Raw genomic sequence first — 22,005 nt, 5'->3', positions numbered from 1 at the left:
GCGTTTTTCGTTCGGCTTTTTTCTTTTTTCCCATTCCGTCCGTGTAAACGAACAATTTTCGCGATGGAATATGAACTGCTGCAAAAAAAGGGAACCTTTATGAAGAAATTCGCGGTGGACCGAAATGTCATTCCTTCGAACGTTATCTATCACTCTCGGCAAAGTAATCGAGCAATTTGCCTTTGAAAACACTTTTTCCGACGTGAAGAAATTATCTTTTAAGTGTAAATGATTCGTTTTACGCTTCTCTATCAACGTTAGTAGACTTGGGAATAGCAGAAACTGCGACGTAACGGCGATTCCAGGGGCTCCAATTTATTTATATCGTTCCTCGAGAAGGTGATAAATCGCCGCGGAGGAAGATACGCGCCCCCTCCCCCTGCCACGCAGTTACAGAATTAATGAGTCCGATGAATGCGCTTGTTGTTCCATCGATTCTCCATTTGCGGTCGCTTTTTTGGGTATCGGCCAACGATCGAGCAGCGAAACGGCTGGCAAGGGGGAAAAAGGAGATCGACACGTTGGAACGCGCGTGAAAAACACCGCGGCTCTCTGTTTGTTAAGCCGACGAATCCGTTTGCCCGTGCCTTTCGTCAAATTAATCGCGCCTCTGGCTTCGTGGTACTCGATTAATTACTCTCGTAATGGCCGTTCCAACGATAAACCTGGCTACGTGTCTGTGTGTGTTCATTGTCACGTGGAATCGGTTCGATCGATTGTTTAATAAACTTTGACGTGTATGTTTTATGTCTCGTTACGACGTCAATTTGTACGTGCAAATTCAATTACAACGTTGTTGCCGCTGCACTTTTCGGTTGAAGGATCAATTAAAATGCGATATCTTCTTTTTATACCGTGGAACGTTTTAAACATTTTACGTACAATGTTAATTATCCCGTGCAGCACTGTAAGAAATTAAAAAGTTGGCTTTTCAACTCTCGGCTCGTTTATGTTCAAGTCCAATTTTTTTGCCGTTCCTGGCACTGGAACTGGGGTACTTGTCAAAGTCTCTACTACAATTAGGGATTCTGGAGTTCTTTGTTAAATCAAACGTTTCAAACTTTTTTCAATAAAAACAAAAATTCGTTCCAGAGAAATGCAAGAGTGAAATTTTGCTTGGGTCATAAGTGACCCATGTCGCTTGAGGATGATCAAAAATGTCACCAACCTGAAATGTACGTATACACAAAATGTAAAAGTCTATCTCATTGCAAGGCACCCTTAAACATCGACGCACATTTTCAAAGGAAGAATTTGCAAAGGATCGACCTCTCCTTGTTCCTCCTCCTCCTAAACGATTCGTACATTACTCGAATCTCGTACATTATTCTTGAATTCCCGTCGAGTCAAAGGTCCAAGAAAGGAAAGAGCAATTCGTAGCGCTCATTAAAACCCGGGGCGATACAGAGAACGCGATACGAGGACGGGAACAGTACGGCGGATCGTTATTTCGCGATAGTAAAACAGTGGCTCGTTATCCGGACTTGGTTCGTCATTGGAGCGATACTGGAAAAGCGGCTTGTCAGCTGCACGAAACGACGGGCAGAAGAATGGATAATGAAACTTCGATCAAACAGCGAACTAATTTCTATTATTTGCGTCGAAACGCTCTCGCGAGTTCCCGTCCTCTTTATATCGAAACAATGGGGGAAAAGGGGGGAGAAAGGGAAACAAGAGGAGAGCGTATAATAAACCCTCGCGAGAGAGAAAAAGAGAGAGAGAGAGAGCAAGGTAGGAAGAGATTTTTAATCTTTTGTAAATTCCCGTTTCGCCATAATTCCATTTACCTTTCTCGTTTAACGCCTCGTTCTCGTTGATACGCGAAAATACTGCCGTGGAAAAAACATTCTAATATTCGCGTTACATATTTCTCAGCCGGCGCTTTTCACCGGCGCGAGGCGGCCCTCAAGGAGCCCGTAATTTCCCGTCCCGGCTCAGCGTTAAACCTACCGAACGAGTGATAACACGTGCCTCGCCCCTCTCTCTCCCTCCGCGAAATAAAAAAGAACGCGAGGAAAAAGGAGCAAAGGGAAGAAATTGGGGGAGAAGTGGGAGTGGAGAACGACCTTGTAGTTTAATTAAGTTCAAGTACTCGCGGGGAGGAGCTGGGAATTTCGAGGCTGTTGAATTAAGGCGGCCGCGATGTAGAAGTGGGAGCAGAAAAAGAAAACAGAGGGAAATCGAGACAATTCGAACGGTCGAATTTTTAGCTTCCAATGCAAATCTTCCGTGTTTTCAGTGAAAATTTCCGAAATTTGTAAAAGCAGCGAAATAACGAGTATTAAAAACCCGCACGAGAGGACGTCTTTTTCCAGCAACATCTTATCTGGTCGCTCTTTTGATCTTCCCTCGATCTATCCAGCCGAGTGGAGGAGACCAGCCGCAGGGTTTAACGGGGAATCCGCTTTGCACACTTTTACCAGGGTGTAATTGCCACTTCGCCCCGCGCTAATTGACAGATTCATTCCGCGCCCTTTATCGCGATTATGAGAAATTGACTGTAGAAAACCGGGTTACGGTTCAAATGCCCCACTCTCGCTACCGGTCCTCCCTTAACCGCATTAAAATGGCAGCCGAAACTTTCGAATCGAGTTTCCGGCCTGGGGTTTCGTCCACTTCCTCGCAAGTGAGTTTCATAATTTCTCGTATAGCGATACAGACGACGAAACGGAAATTTCGTTCGACTTTTTGTCGCGAAAGGTTCGCGGCGAAATTGACGATTCTGTTGTTGGGGGGAAAGTTGAGAAGGGGCGGCGGGCAACAAACGAAACTTGAGGGATTAAAAGGGAACGATCGACGGAGAACGATTAAAATTTATGAATTCGCGTTTCGAAAGCCCCGGGTCTCTCGCGTTTCTCGAGACAGCGCGGGTCGTGCACGTTTCGTAATTGGATTAAACCGATGAATCACGGTTGTTAAACTGTTTACGCTACGGATCACCGTTCTTCCACGTTCCTTCGAACCCCGGTTCCAGCCGCGCGGACCAAGTATCAAGCCCTGCCCACGACGCCACTTTTGATCTCGTTAGTTACGGCCTTGTTAATCAGATTAAGATCGTCCCTGTGCGATAATATTAAGAAGGAACGTATGTTCCATTCTTCATCTCAATTACATTTCTGTATGAATTCCAATTCTAGCCTAGACGCTGTTAAAATTTCCGTAACAACGAAGAATTTCAATTGCATGTGTGTTTTAATGAAAATAACCGATAATTTGATATTGTAATGTAAACACCTGATCAATAACGCACGTTGCAGTGAAAAATCTACGATTCATTAGCAGAACTTCAAGTTCTCTCGTTACTCCTTCGTTTCAATTTCATTCCATTTTTCCACTAATGAGAAAATTTCCGAAGGCGATAAAAAGGAAGCTTTCATCAACCCTCCCTAATTCATGTTTATCTTACGACCGATATCCACAGACGGAATATTCGATACAAACAACGCTGAATACGCAGCGACGTGATTGGCTGAACGACGTCCCGCGATGAGGGATGAACGGATGCGACGTCATTGGTGTTCGCTCGCGGTGATCTATGGTAACTGATAATGAAAGCACGGAAGGTGAGATACCGCTGGTCGCAGGTCGCGTTCTATAAGCTATAGTTTCCGTGGGACCCGTCACATGACACCCCAGCTTCCTTCTCCGGCTTTACCCTCTCCTCGAATTATACCCTCACAATGCACGGATCGTGTCGATAAAACCTTGAATTATGAATATCGGTTAATTCACCGCGAGTGTCGATAGTGTTACCGTGCCGATGCATAGCAACGTGAATAGCGACTACCGTTCTAAACGGATACCATCGCGAGGCGAAGCTTGCATAACGAGATATGATCGTGGACAGAAGTAGAATCAAGCGTAATCTATCTTCCGATAAGCACCAAACATTTCTTGACAATTTTTAATTCAGGTTGCAATGATTAATTATGGGCGTAATAGCGGACAGAGGTCTTATTTAGATAACATTTTTCTCTTTTATTGTTGTCCTTTTTATTATGTTTGTGTGTATGCTCGACACTAAACGTACCGACACTTTATGTATACCCATTCTTACTGTACGATGCTCGACTCGTGAACGAGACTGGTTTCAGCTCGAACTCGGTTAGTATCGTCCCGGAACGGCGAAATTCTAATAGTTGGTGTGGTGATGGTGAATAAGAGGTTTCTCTCCGTAAGAATATTTTTGAACTCTGTTTATTTGTGGTGGTGCGTGGGTATATATTAGGTCGGTGTATGTTGTGATTGGTTGGACGTTGAAGGTGGTGGAAAAGAAGGTCTCGAAAAATGCGGAGGTGTGATTGGATATTAGGAAACTAGTGGAAGGAGAACGTGAGGGTGAAGATGGTGTGCAAAAGTTGAAATAATTTGGGGAAAACCCGGAAAAGGGAACATGACCAGGATGCGACTTGAACTGTTTTATGATAGGGAAGGAATTTGTTAGGGGCTAGGAAGACGGCTGAGAAGGACTGTTTATTACATCACATTTCTCCGAAAGGAATACAGGTGATTGTCAATTGAATATAGGAAACAACACAGAAAATAGTCTTTAGATAATAATAAAAAAAGATTACATATTCATGTTTTTATTTTTAACTAGAACGGGAAAAAACAGTTGCACGGTTTTAAATCAAATTTTAGAACCGATCATTTGACCGGGCGTGGTACGTTTAGCGTTAATGTTTTAAGATGATCTAGGAAATTCTCAGGTGTAACACTTATAATGGACACAGTGATTGGTACCATTTTTCCTGTTTCTTGGTTCCAGAGCTTTTTCAGTTCGATCTCTAATGATGTGTATTTCATAATTTTTTTTTGGTAACATTTTGTTGCGAAAGCAATTTTAAAAACCAAGTACGGTGACGGTTGCCGGCGAGAGTTCAAAAACTAGCTAGCTCGCCGGCGTCTAATCCCCAGGCACACGCATTCACTCACACACGGAGTCGAATGTTTGAGTCCGGGCTAGACGCCGGCAACTGTCACCGCGGAGCAATGAACTTTATCGCTCTGTCTCTTTCCAACCGACCAGACAACGGGGCAACAACCTCGCCGAGCGATCGTTCACCGGCGATCGATCCGTTGGACCGATCTTTTTCGAAAATGTCCAATCCGGGTCGTCGGTGGCGGTCCCTCAAGGTATTCTGGCGTATTCTCAAGGTATTCTCAAGTCTGATCCGAAGCTACGCAATTACTTCATATCGCTGCCGCTCCAGCGTGTTTTCATTTTCATCATCGTTACAGAGTTTTATCGTTCACGATTCGGTGCTCCCGTACGTGAGCATTCGTACAGCGAGCTACGCTTACGTTTATCATTTAAGGGGCATTGTACAGTTTTATGTATTGTTGAACATGACACAAATTGTTGGTTGAAATCTGTATCCTTCCTACATCTACACCAAAATCAAACGAAACACATTTGTATCATTCACTACTGCAATATCAATTAGGTTCTCTTTTCATTTCTCTTTTGTCAAGAAGTGTAATATCTAGTCTGTTTACACGTAACCATTTCATCTCCACGCAATATTCTCTCCCAGCATAATTTGTAATACATTTTCAAATATGTTATTACTATCATCGCTACTTTGATCAACGAAAATTTTTACCCCACGCTTCAGCAAGTATATGAAGTTCGAAAAATACCGAACATCTCTTCAGATACCTTCAGAAATCCACCAGGTCCGTATAAATTCCTAATTATCTCCCGTTTATCCAGAAGCAGCGAGGCGATTCTATTACTGACGAACGCGGTACGCGATAAAACGTCCACGCGAACTATTTCGCAGCGAGGCCGAGCCCTTCGGCCTGTTTATTTCGGCTGGAGCCGTCGTGAAACGTAAACCGTGTAAAATCCAATTAAGTGGATTCGATTTCCATGATCGTTTAAATCGCGTCGATCCGCCGCCACTTCCACCTCCTCCTCCACCCCCTCGATACACCGAGCAACTTTATACAACATCGTCGAACGAGGCGAGCGTTTCGAAATCGATTTCCTTGTTTTGCCAAGAAACAGAGATTCCGAGCGTAAACCGGCCGAGGTTCAGTTTATCGGTTAGGAAACAACGATTCGCGGGAATTTATTATTAAATCGACGAGGTTTACGGAAAGTTCGGAAAATACTGGCACTCTTGTAAATTTTCATCGGGAAAATTAAACTCGACAGACTCTCTCTCGAGTTGCAACAGCTTGCCAGAACTTGATAGAGGAAAGTTCTACGCGAAACCGATGGTCGATCGACGGGTTTAAATTCCGGCAAGTAATAAAATACGCACCTGTCCCGAACGAATTTCTCTTCTTAGGCGGAATGTGAAATTAAACGTCGCGCGACACGCGTCGCGTGGACCGACCGCAGCACACCTCCAGGCAATTCGTTCCTCATTAAAGCGCCGCCATATACTTCCGCGCTAAGGGAAACCGCGGCAGATTTAGTCTGGAAACTTCTCCGCAACTTTCTTACGAGCCGATGAGCTTTCGAGCCGCGCGCGCGCGCGCGTCTGCAAACTCATTTGAAACTCGGATTAGGCTGCCCCCTTGCTGGAGGGGGGAAAAATATGAGAGGAAAGTGTGAGAAAAAAAAGGGGGATAAATCTTTGTATAGATAGGGATACGTATATCTGAGCGGACCTTTTGACTCTCGTCGAGTGAAAATCAAATGAAAACAGTAACCTGAGAAAACGGAACGTGACAGGTGAAGAGAGAGAAAAAAGAAGGTGAACGCACTAGGGACGAACGTTCCGTGGAGAACAAAGGCGGAAAATCCGGCGTGTTAAAGATAAAGGGCGGCCAGAAGGAGGAAAGAAAGATCGTGAAACTGTGCTGCAGATGAGGGTGCAAGAGAGAGCGAGGGAAGCTTTTGAGAGAGGATGAAAAGGGAGCAAAAGGGAGGTAACGGAAACAGTGTTGCGAAGGGAGCGTTAAATCCCAGAGAAACGGACCAGGAAAAGCGCACCGTGCAAAAAATCCAAAGGAAAATACGGGAGAGAGTGAAAGGGAGGGAGAGAGTCAGAAAAGGAACCGGAGGAAAGTTGACAGAAATGAAGGAAGAAAGCTGTTGGGTGAGCTAGGAAACGGGTCCCAATCGCAAACAAACCTACTCGTTTCGAAAAAACAAACGACAAGGAAAAGAAAGAGAGAGAGAGAGAGAAAAAGAGGGACTTGGAAAACAGACTAACCGTGGACTGGTGAAAAAAACCAAGGGAAATAAAACAGTTGTTAAAAGAAGCAAAAGAAGGAGAAGAAAAAAGAAGTAACGGTGGACAAAAGGGTTTCTTGTGGACTAGAAATAACCGAGGAGACTGGTACGATAAAAATGGTCGAAAAGAGTGAAGAAACAACGAATGAAAAAGCGAAGAAAGAGTACGATCGCGGGAATGGATTTTGTCGAACGACGAGGAGAGCTGTAACAATTCTGAGATTACCACGGGGGAAATGTTGAACGATTTAAACGACGCCGGGCTATTAATAATTACACGAACCGGGAGAAACTTTCTCCGGGGGTAATCGGCGACGTAGACGAGGAAAACGTAATAATACGACCATCGTAATAATCATAGTTGGCGAACGATTTTATGCGACCGCCAGAATGTTCGTGGTGAAGTTCTCAGCGAGCACTGATCCCCCCCGTCGATTCGAAACGAGACCGTATCATCAGATTCCGACAGCGAAACGACAGGATCTAGGTTAGATCTTCCATCCAGTTTCCGGCAACGACTCGACGAGAAATGAAATTGAGCTCGCACCTGAGCTTCCGCGGTAAACGTTTCGGTTTTCGAGACGGTTGAATTTTGGCTTAGAGCTCTTCCGCGTTTTACCACACCGTGTCGAATACTTTTTACGTAAATTGAATCGTTCAGTACCTACGTGCAGGTATTGTCAAACGGTGAAAGATGTTCAACGTGGACAAGAAGTAAAATTGTAAGAATTTGTAGGAACCGACGGAAAAATATTGAGAGGGGCCCCAAGGGGAATCGAAACCGGGACCTTCGGCTTAGCAAGCCGAGGCTTTGCGCGCTACGCCAACCATTATTATTATTAACTTTATTATTTACTTAAATGTAGTACATATTGTAATTAGTTATGTTATATACAATATTTGTCTTGAGTCTAGTGGTGCGCTGCCTGCCCGGAGGCAAAATTTATTATATAAAAACCAATTAGCTTGAGGGTTGGAGAGGTGTCACTTAGTCTGGGGGGGAGGGGTTAGTTGGTGGTTAGTTGGGGCTTATTCTATGTTAGTGGGGTTAGTTTGTATTTACAAGTTAGCTACGCCAACCACTCTCTCTCCATTCTCCCGTGTCGATTTCCTATTTTTGGGTATGGAGGCCCCGATACTACAAATTGCACTCCGCTAAGGTTGGTTTCATGGTAACAGACTCACCTTAGTATTGTCATCTAGAGAAAACGTAGCTCATAGTTAAGTGAATTAGCCACAGGTTGAGAAACGCCCTGGAGACCCCGTTACCGTCGTGCACCGCGGCTGGTAGCTCCCCTGGAACCAGAAGAGCAAAAAAATTCAATTAAGCAGCTTTTCTAACGCGTTTCACGTGATACATTTGTGGAATGAATTTTTTTCCTTTATTTAACATTTACTTTTCTCTTTTAACCCTTTCGCGACTAGCGCCGGTTATATCCGGCTTCCATTAAGCGCGATGCCTCAACAGTTCAAAGTGAAGATTTATTATTGGATTTATTTTAAAATACAGAACAAGGCCTCAACAACATTCCCTTTATCCAACACATCCTTAAGTCCTCTGCTGTTCCAACGAACTCCTTTAAGATTTTACACGGACACACCGGGAGCTCGAAAAACGCGAGACACTCATGGCACGACGACCCGTCCGTTAGTGGCGTACTGATGCCTAGTCCCGCCGTCGCGAAAGCCGTCGTTACTCACAGTTACGCTATAAAAATGTTCGATCAAGTGTGTACAACTCGTAAATTAATCAATAGTTAAATCTTCCGTCAAAATGGACGGTTCTCATCGAGTCGAAGCTTTACAATTTCGACGTATAAATCCACGCGTGCCGCATGTCCATCGGTGTTATCGGCGCCAATCGATCGCCAAGTCGTCGATTCGAATTTCCAACGACGCCCTAGGTGTCGCGAGAACGATCAATCGACCCGGCTGGCTCTCTTTCGTCACGGGAAATCCGTGATATCGCGGGGCCGTGGTAAATCAACGCCGACCGGAATATATTTTATTTTTCCGCGTAGCCAACGACAGGCTTGTAAACGTTGGCTTGCTCGCTCGCACGCGCGCCATTGCTCGTGTGCCGTCGACAAGAACACATTTGTCATTTCATTAATGGTTGTTCCGTCTATAGGTTTTCTGTCAGGCACAGCCCGTCGCAGCTTGACGTATTTTGGTGGCGTCCGTTTAATCGCTCTTCGACCGAGTTACGTTTACTAGATAATAGTTCGAGGCTCTGGGCTTTCACGAAATTAGGCACTCCTTATTAATGGTTCCCCGGCGCCCACCGAGCCTATACGCGTCTCAATTTCTCGTCTTTGTCTCTCCTTCTTGCTGGAACACTGAACCGGAAGCGACGGTTTACGCGTTCGGTGAAAGTTCTGTTATATCGCTCCGATATCAGCGTCAGACAGTGTGGAATCTAACGTGGGTTTGCAAATCGCGTGATTTCGTACACTATACCTTGTGAATGTTTAGAGCGAGTGACTGAGTTTCGAGTGTTAACTCTATTGAAAGCTCTAATCGTATCAAATAATTGAGGCTTTTGTTGAAAATATCGATTTCAAAGTTTTCATCATCGTATTGTAGCGACCTTCCTACGCTCTGCCACCAGAGGGACAGGGCGAACCACAGGTTCTCGCTAGTCCTCGTAAAGGCTCCTATTTGTATATATACACCTTCTGACCTAATCCCTTCCAGTCCTTTCCGCATCTAAAGCACGGGTCTCCTAGAAAACCTTAATGACGAGTCCACTAGGAGGCCCAGGACGAAACGCTCCTAACCTTTCCTTTTCCGCCTATCCTCCACCAACTTTCCTACATTAAATTTAGTATTACTTAATAAAAAGTAACGCGATTAAATCTAAAAGATGAAGTCCGCAGTCTTATTCGTCGATCCTTCGTTCTCAGTTCTCCGTCGAATTTGTTCGTTGCGAGAGGTATTCACGGGGAAATGCCGTGTCTACGAAGCACGCATGACAATCCACGGAAACGCTTAATTCACTCCAGCAGTCGACGTTACGAAACTCCCGACGGAGAAGGAATTCCAGCGGCAGATTGAAATGGAACTTAATCACCGGTGTCCGAGAGCCGAGAATCCCAGCTGGAAAAATAGCCAGCCGGCGTACTCGAGCTTTCAAAGCTACCCCCGTGATTATCGATCATTCGAATCCCCCAGAGGAACGACGTTCCTCCGGTTCCGAGCCTGATAGAAAACGTGCTCCTCTGGCTGCTATCCAGGATCGTCCCTTTTCTCACATGCGGTCATTCGGGGTCATGTCAAAGTCGTTCGAGGTATTATGGCTATCTTCAGGTCCTTCAAGGCCATATAAGGTCATTAAAGATCGTCGCGAGTTCGTTTGAAGATAGCCAAGGCTATCTGTAGACTATTCGGAGGTCTGAGTCGTCCAAAGTTTTCTCAGAGTCCGATGAAGATTGCCGGAGACCATTTAACCCCTCGAACGTTACGACCAAAGTCGATACATAAAGATTCTGTCCAGTTTTTTCTGGGAATTTCAACCGTCCGCCTTGATCTTTCCATTTTTCCCATTATTGTCCGCCTTCCGGCTTCGAGGTTTATCCGTTCGATTTATATTTGTTCACCGTGACGTATCATTCTGCTTCTACTCGTTCGATCTATCGTCACCTTCTCTTCTTCTCTTTCGTCTACTCGCGTACAACTTCTTCCCACGCCGAAGAGTTACGCGGAACTCTTTTCCAGCCCATTGCTCCGTTCGCTTCTTCAACTCGCTCCTCCGCTCGCCTCTTTAAATCTGTCACACTTCATCCAGCGCTACCTTACGTTCACTTCCAATTTCATCCGCTTCCACCTGAACCGGAAACGAAGGAATCTCGCCGTCGCCTCTCTTAATCCGACCGTTCTTCTCCTCTGTGTTCACCTTTGCTCGTACTTTTCGTTAAATTCGAGAGTCGATACGGTTCAACACCCGATATATCCAAAGTCCTACGTTTATCGGAATATTATTTTTAACGCCGTCGCATAGATAGAATTTTCGTTGAAATCGACGCGATACGAAACAACTAAATGAATTTAAATTCGCCAGATTTTTGATCAAACGCGTGCATATCTCGCGGATAATTTTCATACATATCCTATCAATATATTCTATTTGATGAATCATCGGATAGCTCGATAATTAACGTAGCCATTGGACGCGCGAGTAATCCTGTTGAGAGTAGAAATTTGATGAAAATTCCGGTCTAAATTGTTTTAGTAGCAGCTTCGATATTCGATAAACTCCACCGCTGGTCGAAAATATGTAATTCGAGAGGAGCACTCGACGAAGGTAATAACAGGATCTCCGTAATTTCTCTGTGCTCGTGCACGTCGAGATCGGGAAAAATAAACGGGCAGATCGAGTCGACCGATTAATCGATCGTCAATGAATGGCCTCTTCTAATCAATGGCCAACGACGAGAGAGATTCACGGTGGACAATGTATTCACGGCTCGACTGTTTCGATTCAACTCCCCTTGGTTACGTTTCCTGAGCCTCATAGACGCGAGTGCACGTAGCAGAACTTCCTATTGACCACTTCCGGGAATTCCAATTGCCGCCTCTTGTGTCGCGGTCAACCTATTTCCTCGTACACGCTCAGTTTTTCGAATTTCCGCGATGCGCTTCGTGTCCACGCCTCGATATCTCCCCTCTAATTTTCCCTACGTGTGTCCACCCACGCCATTTTGTTAACTTCCTAGCGATGATACACGCGAGTTTCCGGTCCGCCAAGCGTACCTGCGTCCTCCTTTATTCGCAAAGTTTCACCTCTTTGCAGTTTCTTCAGCGATACGTGCACCTCTTCTCCCTCTCTACAGTTTTGCTTCACTTTTCCGGCATTACGAGCAGTTTGTTGTTCGCCAACCACGGTGCAGCTGCGGACCTTCCTTTACTTCCCGATAGTTCCTTCGTCGAGATATTCTTACCGCTACGAAGAAGAGTTTCCTTCGTTTTTTAATTCTCCATGCATGATTTTTTTTCGGACGAGAGAGTGTTCAAAAATTTGGTAGAATTTTCCCTTCGTTTTGTGTCATTTGCACTCACTCGAAAATCCAGTGAAAATGTGCAAAAGAAAATTCTTGACATCACTTTTCGACGAGAAAGAAATTGGTGAAAATAGGAGGGTATTTAAAAGTTTAGTAGAATTTCACATAATTCCCTTCATTTAGAGTCATTTTCAAACACTCGAAAATGTAGCGAAACTGAAACCCGGTGAAAATGTGCAAAAGAAAATTTTTCTCGTCACTTTTCCATCAGGAAAGCATTGGTGAAAGTAAGAGGGTATTTAAAAATTTAGTAGAATTGCACATAATCAATTTTCCCTTCACTCAGTGTCATTTTCAAACACTCGAAAATGCAACGAAAATGTGTAAAACAAAATTTTCATCGTCACCGTTCCATATCGAACGAATTTGATCGCTTTTCCGCCAGATTGCCACAACGATCCGCGATACTCGAACGGTTAAACACGCTGTACATTATTCCCGACATCTCCAGGCTGCTGTAAAAAATCTTCCACCGCGGATTTCACGGTTCTTCGATTCCATATTCGAATCTGTCCCTCTGCCTTCTCCTCGTTGTTCTTCTCTCCGGGGTGAAAAGACAAAGAGATGCTCGACGTGGGCGTTCTATCATACGCGGGACGGCGATAAACTTGTCAAAATGACGGGTGTGCGGGGATAAAACGGAAGGTCGCAGGTCAGAGGGGTCGTTTCGGCTCATATGTGGCCACACTTCCTGGAGACGGAACCCTCGTTTCGGAATCACGCGGCGGAATTTACTATTGGTCACTTCCTGGCCTCGTAACTCCGGCCTCGGTGCCGTGCCGCAAAAGATACGATCCTCTTGCCTCTCAGCGACGGCCATCGATTTTATCGAATGCCTGCCGGGATCCTCTGCCCCGTGAAACGAACGACCGAAGACCTCTTTGGAAACTCAAATTCAAGTTTACTGTATTCATTGAAACAGAAGGGGCGCCGCTCTTAGATCCCTTTACTCTCCCCGTTCTTTTTCCTACTTTTTCTCCATTCTTCGGAGGTTCTCAGAGCCCTCGGACCGAGTATTATCATTCAGAGTCCCGATAAAATGCGAGAACATTAAAATCGAGCCGAAGAATCGCAGTGAAAAAATTCCAACGATATCTTTTTTCAACCCTTTGATTTCTCGCTGTCTGCTGTCGAGTTGTAGTAACTATGCAGGGAATAATATTGTAATATCGTAATTGTGAGGATGAGAGAGAAAGCGGGCTTACGTAAATGTATAGACGGATATCACTGGTAAAATAACCGCTTTTGCACTTCGTGTCGTGCATTTACTGAAGCATGCAAACTGTTACTAGAAGCATGCAAACAAATGTATCAAAGCGAAAGACTCGCTGTGACTTACGTATACTTCTCATATAAAAAGCATCAACTCTGAATAATTTCTGGCGAGTGCAGCTCGTTATTGTCAGTTTGCTGAAGAATGTTCATGACGAGCTGGACTCGTCATTTCAGTTCAAAGGGTTAATTCGTTATCAGGATGTGTATGTCTCATTCGAGTGTTTGGACAAAAATTGATCTGAATTTAGTGTCTATTGTGGATCTGATGATAAATAATATTGACAGAAGAATACCAAATTCTTGAAAAATATAATTTGGTCATGAAAGGGTCATCGAAAGTCTTCATTTGGTCATCGAAATTTGATTAACAGTGCGCAGACAATATTAAGCTTGAAAAATTCGTCGAGATGAAAGAGATCACTTTGTAAACAGAAACCTTTGTTCAATGAAAAATACAGTTAAGGAATGTGTTCGACCGTACCGAGGACTCGAACAATGGAGCCCTACCATATTCACAAATAATATATTTTCCGTAAATTGGTCTCTCTCCTCGCCATCAGCAAATTGTTTTATTACCTTAGAAAGTCGAATACCCTACATCTGGACACCACATGCACTACACTCATAAACCACCTTCCGACCTCAGGATTTTCCCATCCCCTAATATAACAATTTTAGCAACAATTTCCCCACTTCGACTCCACCAGACAAACCCTACCACACGTCCCAAACACCAATCAACCGATACTCCCACCACTTCTCACACATTTCACACCACCAATCACTGTACACGCCGAACTTATAAAAACACAAACACACACAGAAAAAGATAGATTCTATCAGAGATTCTATCAGAGATTCTATCACCAACTTTGAGACATCACGAAAAATAAAAAGTAACAGTCACCACCAATCAGCCAGTATTTGTCTATCGTGTAAAACATATATCTCTTTTTCACCCACCACAAATCTCATCTACAAATTTAAACAGCACTCGTGCCATTAGTTTGCCGCGAGAGCAGTTCGTGAATTCTTTGCGCACCGGTCGAATTAAGCATCGCGTCGCGAAGTTCGCAAATCACGATCATTACCTCAATTTATTCTCCAAAAGCAGCGTTTTCTAACTTATCTTAATTCCGCCTCCAACAATTTTCCTCAAACTTCTACACAACAAAGTCCCAAATGAACAAATAAAAGAAACACACGCGACCTCAAAATATCACCAAATTCCGTAGAATCTCGCCGTCAGAGAAAACAGCTCGTAAAGCACTAAAAAAAAAAAGAAACAAAAATAGGATCAAACCTCAGAGCCTAGTTTAATCAAGGGTAACACGAATTATCGAGCACCGACGTACTTTAATTAGACCAGCGTGATCTTCTGATTTGCCCCGAGATGGCAGGGAAGAAAAGATAAATTAGTAGATTAAGTCGCGACACCACAGACTTTCCTCCACGTGAACCTAAAGTACAGAGCTGCGAGGAGATTCTTTCATCGTCTCGTACAGAATAAACCAGGACGAATCCTCTGTTCAACCTCTCTACACCGTGTCTCCTCTTTGATTATCGAATCTACTCGAATGCAAGGCACGTAGAACCTCTAACTTATTTCGTCGACGAACAGCGAACGTGCCACAGTAGCTGCATGATTTCTCAGGGCTTCCGGGATGACGAACAGTGTCGCGTTTTTTGAATAAAAATGACTCGAACAGTGTGGATTTTAAACGTGAGAATATTTCGTCTCTCCTTTCTTCCTCCTCCTTATTTTTTACGGTGTACGTGGACAGAGAGAAGCTCGATCCTCGAAGGAGAGAAGAACCGTGGTCGAAGTGTGTGCAAAGTTTTACGGTTCCGAATAGGTGTGTCGGGATTTACTATGGTTTCCATAGCTGTGCCGCGATAAATGATCTTCGGCGAGGTAGTTTGTCAATTGTATAAACGAGGGGAACTCTACGGAATCAAACAGGAATGAAATTGAACCGTTTCATACGCACACCGTTGATCTGTTTTACTTGTTTAATAACTGGCTACTTCAACAAGACTGTTGTTGACGCTCGCGAAATCTGTGTACCTATGTATAATATTAATTTTCCATTTGCGAACGGTATTATTAACCTATTTCGCTGTGTGTTCGTTGTTCATTAATGTCGGGCCACGCTCGAAATCCCGTTGAGCGAACAACGCTCGAGAGGAAAAAGAAGAAGAGAGAACGGCACTTTCGCCGGCCGAATTTATCGAGGATTTATATCGAAACATTTTACATCATAGGGGATATTGCAGTCGTCGATTTTTCACGGAGAACGCAAAGAGGATTTCCACTGCGACGAGCATTATTAATCAGCACTGTAACACACGGGACAGATCGCTGGTGAAAATTATTATAATATTAAATTGTCGGTTATTTTCGTCAAAACACGCGAGTGCAACTGGCCATAATTTTGCTTGTTAACATATTCTTTCCAGCCGGCGGGGAAACGAATGTAACAAGTTCGTTTAAATCATTCGATGTTCGTGTGCCTGCAAACAAACGAGGAATTAAATTGTAAAGCAAAATCTCCTGCTACCAGATTTCCATATATTTCACTTTAATCTTTGCCCCTTTTTGCCCCATCTGATTTCTGTCGTAAATTATTTCTCTGTTCCTGCGGTACAGTTTTTCTAATGCCAAGTGTCGGGAAAAGATCACAGAGATGAATTGACAATTTTTCAGCGGAGAACGAGGATTGTTCCGCAAGTTTTCTTATCCATTTTCGAAGATGGTTCAGATTCACCGCGAACTCGGGTTCCGCGTCGTCCAGAAGTTCGACACGGCAGAGCATGGTCGGGAACAACGCTGTAAAACCGTAGTATCGTGGCTAGGAGAGAAACGAAGGTTCGCGGTTCACAGCTATTTGCGCCAGGAACCGGCGATGTTTGTGCCCGGAATCGGTCCCAGACGGATAGAAATCGCCTGGTGAACGTGTTTATCGTCACGATGCCCGTTATCGTCCCCGTTTCGACGCTTCGCGTAAAATTTTAACGCTGCGGACACGCGCTGCAAACTCCGAGACGGCGAAATTTGCGATCCAATCGATGCAAGTGACTCGGGCAGATTAAACAGGAAGAAAACGCCTCCGTCCATTTCTACAACTTCTGTTCCAACAAGCTGAGTCGTCCAATTTCAGCTTCGACCAATGTTACGATCCTGTTTGCGAACATTGCCAACATTGACATTTTTTTTAAATACCCTCTTTGCCCTATATTCCATTCTTCAGCCGAGAAATTTACGAATACTCATCGATCGAAAGACGAGATAGCTCGAATAATCGACCCAGTGAACAGCGATACCGTGAAAGACGCTGCTCGGGGTGAAACTTGGTGCAGAACTGAAGGATCCCTGTTTCGCGGACGAACGATCAATTTTCTGTCTTTCTGGAGTTGGTCTAATTCTCTAATTGCAGAAATTATCTTGGCAGCTTTGAGCAATTACGAGGCTACGGCGTTTGACATCCGGCAAATTATAGACACGTCTAAACCGTGCCGCCATTGTCTCGTACAGTCGGTTACTTGTACACAACTTAGCAAAGTCGAGCAGTCGTTAAGATGATGCACGGTTATTCATCGGGTGTTCCTTCCTCGGCGTCTCGTTTCCATTGTGTTTCACCGACGAGAATGTTCACCTTCTCCTGCGGCGAAAGGTACTTGAAAGGCACCGGTAAAACGGCTGTAAAATTAACAAAGACTCCCTGCTGGAGGTTGATTAATGGTGCGTAAACACCTCTGGCAGAATTACAAGCAGGTATAATTGTACTTCGTTGAAGGAATACTTGATGAAAACTGATACTGAATTTGAAGACGCAAGTGTGCTTCAAAGTTAGCAATCTTCGAGTCTCTCAGAGGCTCGTCAGAGCTCGTTACACTTACAAGCAGTGTAAATTCATTTTAGAGATCATGCAGTCTTCTAGAAACAGCATTTCGGACAAGGTTGGTCCGCATTCATACTTCTTAAAAAATATCGACGACCCTGGAAGGATCAATCATGCCTTCGAATCATAAACTTCTCAGTCATTCTGACTTATTTAAATTTTCAGTTCCACAATTTTTGTTCTAAACACAGCATTTTGGATACGGTTGCTCCTTACTGATACTCTCCACGGTGAGAAGCTCGTGCGACTTCTGAAAAAATATCGACGACTTTGGAACGATCAATCATGGTCTTCAAATCATAAACTTTCTTCTTATTCACCTTTCCACAATTTCAGTTTCCCAGGCTAACTCGTTTCACAAAAAATCCCTTACTTCTTGCACCCATCGCCCATTTCATCAATGGGCTCAATAAAAATTCATTTGCCGGTGCTCCAGCTTCTCCATGTTTTTCCACGCTCGAAGAACCGTTAGACGCCTCGCCGTCAAGAATCTAACGTGCCAACAGATCGTCCATCTTCCTCGGCGAGCACCTTATTATGCCCGTCCGAGTGGAGCGGTGTTCTTATGGCGGGGCTTCGGGGTCAGGAAGCATTAGAAGGCTGCACAGTCACGAACAGTCAAAGATCCTGAAGAACCTTGGCCAGAGGATAAGGCTTGCAAATGGAGGAAAAAAGTGGCCAAGCTCGATAACGTCCTCTTTTCTCTCTCCGCGTTTTTCTTCCTACCAGCTTCCAAACGCTGGTCGTCGCATTTAGGCCAGCGGCATTTCCATTTCCACGAAACCCGCGTCGTCGTCGGCGACGGCTCCGTTAACGGCCAGGCTACCCCGTCACCGTTGCATCGTTGAATCGTCCTCGACGTTGGTTAATCTGCATTATCGCGTCGCCTCTGTGAGAGAGGTTGACGTGACTAAACGTTGGAGGCTCGTTGAACGCGATCTAGGGAAGGGTAAACGACTCGTGGCGAAGGCTTAGTTTGATTATTCTACGGTGCAAAAGGATTCGTCTCTACGCTGAAGAAGATCGAGCTTTTAAACGGAACTCTCCGATGCGCTTCAGGTAGGAGATGTCACCTCTCTCTCTCTCTCTCTACCTGTTAGATTGTGATTTTGGAAATGAAGCAGGAGGGATGATACTCTCGTGTTGGATCCCTGTTTTGTTAGGCTACGCGGATTAGCGTGTTTGAAGAGGATATTTGACCAAGGGATTGCGAGATCCGGCAGATTTGTTATTTGTGGAACAGTAGTTTTGGCACGTCGGATCGTGGAGTTTGAAGTCCGGCCAGAATTGAAGCTAGGTGGCTTGGTGAGTTTGTAATCTGGCAGCTCGGCAAATGAAACGTTTAATTGTTCTACTGTACTGTACATCCGAGGGAAATATCTGGTAGCTAGATTTTTCGGGGGTTACTTTTATCAAGCAGAACCTTGAAACTCCGATTCCATCGAGTCCCGTCTAACCGTAATACATTTTCCACGAAGGAACGACCAGTTGATTATCATAAAGCACAAAGCAGCCTCCCCTCCCTTTAACAGCGATTCCCAGGAGAAAAGCGAGGGGAATCCTCGCAGTAAAAGGAAATCATTACGTTGAATCCGTTCGAATCGATTGCCTTGAAAAAAGCTCAGGAAGAGAATGGAGTTGGCGTGGCGGGGATCGAAAGGGAAAGAAGGTCGTGGTAATTCGATCGCGGATTACCCTTCTAACGAGCAGATTAATCTTGCCTTACCCTTTGGTTGCCGTCAGGATAGCGGCATTTTTTTTCCGCCAGTCGGAAGCGATTTGTAATTCCAACGAGAACGTCAGTTATTAAGAGCTCACTTTGAATCGGATCGTGGTGACAGGAAATTGTCTTCTTTCCATGGTCGCTGGAATCTCGAATAAAAAAGAGGAAGAAAAAAGCGGCTCACAGAGGGGGAGAAGAGCGAACGCTGTCCCTTTGGACAGCATAAACGTCTGTTGTGTCTGCGATCTTGCACAATCGAACGGGGACAGGTCGTTTCTTCTCCGCTCCTAAAAGCGGAAGGATTTCTGACGAAAAAGCGCTCTTTCGCCGCGCGGCTTTCAGCTCTTTTCATCTTGAAAACGTGAGCACCGTTACAATGTCGGATGGAACGCCGCGCGCTCAACTTCACGTGACTTCTGTCGATGTGGAAGAACATATTGTCACTTCTCTCCCTTTGCTCCCGCCCTTTCTTTTCACGTTTTTCTTATACCATCGAGTCTTCCGCGCGGAATCTTTGCGAGACGCTTTCTACGTCAACTGCTCTTTTTCTTCGTATTCTCTTTAATTGATTACTTTGTTTCCTAATGATAGGAAAATTGCGACTAAAAAGTCTCAGTCGTTCACTCGTTCACGAACGAATCATCCTCTTCCTTCCGATACACACTTTTTAGAGAATTTACAACTGGCAAAATGCAATCAGAACGTCGGTTCAATTGTCGCGGAAGAACTTGATACGTGATAAATCGCTGCTCTCAACCGCTGATCTTTTTCGTCGCCCTCTCCACCGTTTTAATATACGATCGCGCGATCGAAGTTAATGAATTTTTCCACGCGACCACGCCAAGACAATGCCGTTAATTCCGCCAGGACGCTGCAGGATCGTTCCACGGCAATTAATACACGTCCGCGTAAATTTTCATTCGAGCACCGATTTAAATCCCCCTATTGGTCCCATTTCTTCGAAACTGTTCGCGGCCAGTCAGCGATTCGCCGAGTCCGACGAACGAGACCTCGATTGCCACGGGTTATCTGTACCAACGGAGGACCTTGATCGGTTTTTCGACGGTTTTGCCTTCTATTAAGGCGAATTCGCGAAAGGTAACAAACTGGGGAGAATAATTGATCGTGTAGGATATATTCTTTAATCGCTTAACCGAGACTTCATTTTCCGAGAAGCTCGAGACTGTTGACTCTTTGTGGAATAAATCTTTCTTCGTTGAATAAAACATTCGGGAGGAGAGTGGTTTTGATTGATCGTTATCCGCGCTAAGTGTCGCTCGAATCTGTTTGATTTGCTTCGAAAAATTGTGAAACTGTTGTTATTGATCGGTATGCACAGTGGAGGTGAAATATGGTGCACAAATTCTCCACAAAAATCGTCAAAGTTCACTTCGAAGATCTACAGTTTCTTCTTCAATCATACGACTTTTTCTTATCTACATTCCCCAATAAAAAGAGGCTTTCGCCGGAAATATAATTATTCCGCAATAAAAGAAAGGGGATTTCAGGAATTTTTATCACCGTCGCGAATAAAAGGACGAAGATAAAAATGAAATTACAAATCGACAAAAGATCGACATCGATGCCTACGGGGATACAATTTCTCCGTCGATTTACGAGCCTCTGGGGCGATGCTATCGCGTCGCGATTCCGTCGAAATTCGCGTTTCCAGCTGGAAGACAGAGCGGCCCCTCAGCTTTTATCTTGTCCCGGGATCGGAGGCACACGCGCGATTAAACATCCTGGAATAGGTTCAATCGACCGCGATCCACAGTGACTACCTCCGCCGACTCTAGACTGCTCCTTCTTGAAAGGATAATGTTGCGAGAACGTTCTCGCGTAACCCTTTCCCCCACGTCGTCGATACCGCCGTTTCAACCCTGGTTTCACGAGTTTTCGGTACATCTGCGGAGAACATTATTCGATAAGGAACAGCGTTTCGTCTAAACAGCTAGTTCCTGCTTTCAGGAAACTGTCGTCTACTCGATGGAAATTGTCGACGTTCGTTCCGCCTCGTTTTTTCGCTCGAAAGCTCTACGATATCGACACTTTTTGTCTTATCGTATTTACAGTATAGGTAGTTTGTAGGCATACGAAATGGTTTTATGTTTAGCTAAGAATTTTTTAAAGTCGAAGAGTTCCGAGAGCTTTGCGAAGCTTCTTGCACGGAGCGGAGAACTTTAAACACGAAGGAATATTCACTTTGCGAAAATTCAACGCTTCCTGCAGTACGCTAAGCAACCGTCTTTAATTATTTAAGGTGACTGAGGACACAAGGTGAAGAATCTTACGTAGCCTCCTCTAAGATGTGAGGAATTATCCACGTTTGAGGTCTCAGGAGCATGTTACAACGATTCAAAGATAGCCTAGCTTATCTTCCTTAACCCTTTCGCTACGACAGATTTCAACGCGCAACGTGGGCGACTGGAAAGTCCGTTTTTTTGGCGGTGTTGAATTAAAATTCGGTCTGTTAAATTAAAGTAGAAGTGCGTAAAGGATAAAATTAAGTATTGAATTGCCTATAGGCCTAAACGCCTATAGGCGCCAATAGTAACGAAAGGGTTAAGCACGGTAAACCCGAAATCTCGAGACAGTAAATCCGAAAAATTATGCAAAAAAAGGAAGACTCACCGTTCAACACGTGAACCGCGATGGTGGTCTTGACCTTCCCTGGCACCACGCAGCTATAATTCCCAGCATGCCTGGGAGTGGCCCTCTCCACGACCAGAGTGCTCACGATCACGAGGACCTCCTTGCCGGCTAGGACCTCCATCGTCCTGTTCTCACTGAAAACGAAACACCAATCTGTAACCAACACGCTGAGGCTTTGCATTCATGCCTCTGGTTAGGAGA

At 44.6% G+C, this 22,005-nt stretch overlaps 1 protein-coding gene across 1 annotated transcript in view; it reads right to left on the bottom strand.

Annotated features, from left to right (window-relative positions):
- Positions 1–8,387: 8,387 nt before the first annotated feature.
- Positions 8,388–22,005, bottom strand: part of LOC108580141 — a 37,918-nt gene continuing 24,300 nt past the window's right edge. The window contains exons 6-7 of the mRNA XM_017943808.1: positions 21,784–21,938; positions 8,388–8,488 (exon numbers count right to left, since the gene is read on the bottom strand). Coding sequence (XP_017799297.1) covers positions 8,388–8,488; positions 21,784–21,938 — 256 coding nt within the window. The remainder of the gene's footprint in view (positions 8,489–21,783; positions 21,939–22,005) is intronic.

The sequence above is a fragment of the Habropoda laboriosa genome, unplaced genomic scaffold (assembly GCF_001263275.1).
Source record: "Habropoda laboriosa isolate 0110345459 unplaced genomic scaffold, ASM126327v1 scaffold2, whole genome shotgun sequence".
NCBI classification, from domain to species: Eukaryota; Metazoa; Arthropoda; class Insecta; order Hymenoptera; family Apidae; genus Habropoda; species Habropoda laboriosa.
Note: the sequence above shows the minus strand (reverse complement) of the source record. Positions and strands in the feature narration are given on the sequence as shown.